Raw genomic sequence first — 6,225 nt, 5'->3', positions numbered from 1 at the left:
GAAGGAGAGTCCTCAACTCTTGGGTGCCTTTCATCCTCTCTCCAGGTTCATAGGGTTTCCGGAGGCAAGCTATTACGGAAGTGGATGCCACTCCTCCTTCCAAGATGATCCAAGTATATGTTTCATATAAGCACAATCAAGTGTTCTGGGATTCCCATTCTTCTTAGAATCAGGCACAGTTTGTTGTGGTCCACACAAACAAATGCCTTTGCATAGTCAATGAAACACAGATTGACATTTCTCTAGTATTACCTACTGTCAGCCAAGATCCATCTAACATTAGCTACAATATTCCTAGTACCATAGCCTTTTCTAAACCCAGCCTACACTTCTGACAGTTCTCTGTTGATGTGCTGTTCCAGGAGTTTGTTTTTTAATAATCTTCAGCAGTGTCTTGCTTTCATGTGATATTAATGACATTGTTGTTGTTGTTGTTATGTGCCGTCGAGTCGCTTGCGACCCATAGCGACCCTATGTACAACAGCCCTAAACTCTGCTCTGTCCTGTGCCAATCATACTGTCTCTGACACTCCCATCCCGATTATCCCAGTCACTGAATCAATCCACCTCATAGAGGGCCTTCCCCTCCTGTGCTGTCCCTCCACCCTCCCAAGCATGATGTCCTTCTTGTTCAATAATTTCCACACTCTGTTAGATCACCTTTCTTTGAAATGGGAACAAATACAGATCTCTTCCAGTTAATTGGCCAAGTGGTTGTCCTTCACATTTCTTGGCACAACTTGGTGAGCACATCTAGGGCAGCATCTGTTTGTCAAAATGTATCAATTGGTTTGCTATCAATTCCTAGGGCCTTGTATTTTGCAGTTCTTTCAGAGCAGCTTGAACTTCTTCCTTCATCACCACAGGCTCTTGCTCATATGTTGCATGAAACTCTTGTGTCCATCAATTCCTTTTGGTACAATGACTCTGTATACTTTTTCCATCTTCTTTTAATAGTTCCGAATAATTTAATATTTTGCCCAAAGCATTGTTAAGTATCACAACTCAAGGCTTGAATTTGTTCTTCAATTCCTTGAGCTTAAGAAATGCTCAGTGAGTTTGGCCCCTTTGATTTTTCTGACTCCAGCTCTTTGCACATTTCATGATAATACTTTATTTTGTCTTTCCACGCTGCCCTTTGAAATCTTCTGTTCAAGCTAGATTTCTTCCCTGTGCTTTGGCTTCTCAGCACTTTAGTGAAATATTCAGTGTATCCTCTGACATTCATTTTGGTCTTTTCTTCCTCCTTTGTCTTTGTAATGACCTTTTGCATACCCCACTTTAATCACAGGAAGACTTTATTTTCATAGCTGTGAAATAATATAGTTTAATATTTGCTCCTTAAAGTTATGTGGAAGGGGGAAAAAAGGTATGTGGAAGGCCTTATATATTAAACTTATCTTTTACTATCAAACATATATCTTGGATTTACTCATTTAAATAATAGGCTATAAACAATTAAATGTACATACTTAGGTTTATTATCTCATCCAGTGTAGATTTAAAAATTTTAATTGGATTTTTAAAACTGTTGTTATGTACATCAAGTTGGATTCATCTTAAAGCTGACCTTCCAGTGGGTTTTCAGAGGCAGTAAATTCTATGTTAGGAGATTACCTGTAACTAATTTATTAAAGCGGGGAAGAAGAATCTGTAGACACATTATATAATCACCCATAAGGCAAGAACTCTGATAGATATCATGTTGTTGTTGTTGTTATGTGCCGTCGAGTCGCCTGCAACTCATAGCGACCCTGTGTACAACAGCCCTAAACTCCGCTCTGTCCTGTGCCAATCGCACTGTCTCTGACACTCCCATCCCAATTATCCCAGTCACTGAATCAATCCACCTCATAGAGGGCCTTCCTCTCCTGCGCTGTCCTTCCCAAGCATGATGTCCCTCCCCTCCTTGCAACATGTTCAAAGTATGTCAGATGGAGCCTCAGAATCCTTGCCTCCAAGGAGCCACCCGGTTTAACCCTTTCCAGGACAAATCTGTTTGTTTTCCTAGCAGTCCGTGGTATTCTTAATACTCTTCTCCAGCACCACAGCTCAAAGGCATCAATTCTTCTATCCTCCTTGGTCATTGTCCAACTCTCTGATGCATAACAGGTGATTGCAAAGACCATGGCCTGTATCAGACGCACCTTAGTCTCCAAAGCGACACCATTGCTCTTCAGCACTTTGGAGAGTTCCCTAACAGCAGACTTTCACAATTCCCCTATGCTCCAAGGATATGACCTAGTGACAGGAACTGTGCTGCGATCCCAGAGGCACAGAGTTCAAGTCCACTAGCTGCTCTGCACAAGAAGGATTGGATATTTCCTATGTGAAAACCTATTGGAGCATCAGCTGTGAGGTGGTTCTGACTAGATAGCATACAACAACAATGAATAATGTGGGTAGGTAGGGGGCAGAATTTAAGATGGACAGAGAACTAGGTAAACTTTGTAACTTAGTCTGTTGTACATAAGTGGTGGAGAGGTGTAAAGGGTACTCGTTGATTGCATTGAGGGCAACTTGCTATAGGAATGTGGTAGATTGAAGAAGGTGAATCCAAATTGAATTTCTAGTTTTATAGGTGAAGGTAAAACATAAAGCACAATGAGCAGAGTAAAGCTGGCAGAATAGATAGAAACCAGAAGACATTATACAAACAGTTATCATTTAAATGTGGGACCTTTGAAGTATCTTAGCTAGCAAAGAAAATGACACATTTAGATTTTTGTTTAATAAATAATAAAAAATGCCAGTTTTCACATCCAGGATAAAGTTGAGAGGTGTCTTTCTTTCTTGTTTTGTTTGGCATATTGTTTTCTCTCTCTTTCCTGCTTTACTGGGGCCAGAGGACAGGGGAAGCTGGAAGTTATTTTAGAAATCCAAGAGAGAGAGAGAAGATGATGGCTTGTACTTTCTATTATAGGTGTGCTGACATGCTAATGAAAAGTCTGTCTTATACTTTTCTTAATAAAATGTCAAATAGTCCTACAAAGCGAAGACAAACACAATGAAGAGATGATGCACAGATACTTTATTCAAAGTGTAAGGCTCAAGTTCTCTTTCCATGCAGTCATTGTCTGTTGTGTGGAGAAAGCCAGGGTAATGTGCTTAGTTCCTTTGAAATCACCTCTGTGCTCACTTCACCTGTTAGGAAGTGAAAACAAAGGAAACCTGTGAGTTCACCCTGCCTACTTCCAACTTGGGTAAGTTCATTCCCAGTGATTTTGAAGGAAGTTGTTTTGTTATCCTTTTCCCTCAATGCTTTCCTATGACAGTAGCATACTTTAACTAGAGTTGAGCGTGGCATTTGCCCAGGAGGAACGTGTACACACAGGGGAGGCTGACATGTCTATGCCGGCCTTTTCTTGTCACCGCATTACCACTTGGCTTTGTCTTGTCTAGATACCTGAATGGAGTGCTGAAAAATGGAGCTGCCCCAGTGCTCCTGGAGCTGGCCAATGAGGTAATGTTGTTGTTATTATTTTATTTAAACCTGCATGAAACCTAAGGGGCCTATCTAGAGTAGATTTGCTTAGAATTGTAATTAACCTTAAAAAAAATGTATTTTGAAGTGCATTAGACATTTAAATTGCTCTCTGGTCTCTTTGTACTTTTAATAATTAGACTGAAAACTTCATGTATTAATAAATCAGTTGGCATAATTAGTCTCTTTCTTTTAAGGGAAACGTATAAACAACATCGTGGTTTCTTATTTTGTGGAAAATTTCAACCAAACAGCTCAGGGCATGCTCTTGTTCGGCTATGTAGTCTTAATTTAATGTGAGAAATACCTTTGTCATGTATAAAGACATATCTGAGAAAATACTGTTATAAACATGAGGAAAGAATATGTGTATTTAAAGATGTGACACATACTTATTTCATTTTTTTAGTTAGTAAACTTTGATTATATTGAAACCTGACTTACCTCAAGAAAGTCTTCTTTCTTGACATAAGAAAGCATAATGTTCTTATTAAGACCATGTATAAGGGGATTTATTGAACGTATCTGTTAACTCTGATTGGCTTCTGTTTGGGGAAACAAATAATGACCTTACATTTAAAAAAGAGATCCCTAAAGAGTAACAATGAATGAAGAAGCTGTGAAAAGTTCATGATTGTTGCAGAGAGCATATCAAAAAAATAAAATATTTAATTCCTAAATTTTAAAATATTTATCCACTGTAATAAGAGCAATACAATATTTAGTCTGACTTGGAACTGCTTATGCAAGCCTCATAGGGATGGGATGAAATGTACACTGTTTTTGTGTTGCATTATAATGGAAAACACAGAAGCAAGGCAGAAAATGTGTGTTTGCATTAAAGATGACTCGGTACTGTGAGCATTAAGTGTTGCAGTAGCAGCAAGTTCTGCATGTTATATTAGCAAGAAGGAATGGCTTCCCTCACAGCTTCTGTCTGCAGAACACCGCTGCAGTCAGCAAATGAGCAATTACCTATCAGTTACTAGAAGGTTTTAATGGTCTAGGCAGTGTCTATACAATCTGATAGGATAGTTAACATACAGAATGGATTTCTCTCCTCCTCCTAGCAAAACATGTATTTTGTTCTTTTTTTTTTCTCTTTCTCTCTTTTTTTACTGTTCTTGGAACAGAGCAAGATGGTTTTTAAAGGTCTCCAGACTTGTTTGTTATGACTTGCTACTGTTTGTAACTTGATAGTGCTAGACTATAACTTGGAATTCAGAGATTACCCTTCATGGAAAAAGAAGAGTAAGATGACAGCATTTCTAGATGTATCATGTAGAAAACATAGAATGTAAATATGGCTATCATTTTTATGTATGATGATACTGGTGACGTATGTTCTGTACAGTAGATGTTTATATTCATTTGAATTTTTAATGATTATTTCTGTTGGTCTTAGTTTATATTGCTGACCTCAGTTTTCATCTTAAAGTAGTATGGAAAAATATTTACCTAATCAATATATTTTTATCTGATGTCTATAAAATTTCTATGTAGCATGAATGTATCCAAAGAAAAGTGTAAGTTAGTTACAGCTGCTCCCCAAACCCTACCCCATCCCACATAATCGCAGGAAGATGGCAGCTTCTGAAAAAATTGTTAATACATTAGGGAAGTTTGCAAATGATTGGTACTAGATTATGGTTTCTCAACAACCTAGCTGCCATTTGTATATGATACTTAATACTTTAATGACATAAAGTTGCAGCTGGTGACAATTGATGTGATGGTAATACTTTATGAGTCAATATATATTTAATCAGTCAAAATTGTAAAACTTGATGAGAAATACATAACATAGGTGTACTGCAGTAGGCAGTGACTTTTTAAAACAAGAGCACTGCATTGTTGTTGATTTGGGGAGCAGGGGCTCTGTGGGGCCATCATTGATTTTAGAAATGTCTTAATACTAATTTTGCTGTTTCATGATAAAAAAATGAACATTTTAAGAAATCTCACTTTGCTAGCAAGAATAAGATCAGTCATTCTGTTCCCTTCGCACAAATATTTTCAAGTGAGATTTGAAGCACTATGAATTTTACTTACATGCTAAATTCTGACGTGAAGCATGATGGCCCTATTTCAGAGAAAGATGGACACATGATTAATATGAAAATTAGGGAGATGCAAGTACCTGAACTAATAAGGTAGTCCTTATTCAGGCTGGACTACCTTCAGTAATTTCACCATTTTTCATGTGTCAGCTCTGATGTGGGTTACTAGGAATAAGCAGCTTCGTGGAAAGCATTTCTTTCTACTTGGGGAATTTAAGGGCATCCAAGTACATACATATTTGAAAAAACTGTTCATACAAATGAAGCCAGCCTTTTTTGTCTAGTTACTAAATCAAGATAAAATTTTGGTAGGAATATGGGACTTGAAAACCTGTCAAGAAAAATTCATGGTGATTGTATATGAGGAACATTTTATTCTCTTACACCTAAGATAAAAAGACTTGTTTCAGGGAAGCATTAGTGCTCTTTGAAAAAATAAAAGAAAGGAAAATTACTTTATTTCCTAATGAAATCAAATCAATGCTTAGTGAAAGATCTGAGAACCAAAGAGAAAACAATGTTTCCAAAAGAAAAGGTGCATTTTTAATTCATCAAAAAGACTATTTGACTGAATCTTCCTTGTTTTTTGTTTGATATATTATTTAAAAAAACAAACGATTTATAAGTAACATTTCAGATAAGCCTAACAATGGTTGTCCTACATTGTAACCACTATTGTTG

The 6,225-nt window shown here is 37.2% G+C and overlaps 1 protein-coding gene across 1 annotated transcript in view; it reads left to right on the top strand.

Moving 5' to 3' along the window:
* Nucleotides 1–6,225, top strand: part of LOC102845519 (chromosome unknown open reading frame, human C15orf41) — a 318,114-nt gene that overhangs the window by 91,180 nt on the left and 220,709 nt on the right. Inside the window, exon 4 of the mRNA XM_006883042.1 lies at nt 3,403–3,463. Within this exon, the coding sequence (XP_006883104.1) occupies nt 3,403–3,463 (61 nt within the window). The remainder of the gene's footprint in view (nt 1–3,402; nt 3,464–6,225) is intronic.

The sequence above is a fragment of the Elephantulus edwardii genome, unplaced genomic scaffold (assembly GCF_000299155.1).
Source record: "Elephantulus edwardii isolate Elephantulus edwardi_28Jun2011 unplaced genomic scaffold, EleEdw1.0 scaffold00026, whole genome shotgun sequence".
Classification (NCBI taxonomy): domain Eukaryota; kingdom Metazoa; phylum Chordata; class Mammalia; order Macroscelidea; family Macroscelididae; genus Elephantulus; species Elephantulus edwardii.
This window is presented reverse-complemented; position numbering and strand designations above follow the sequence as displayed.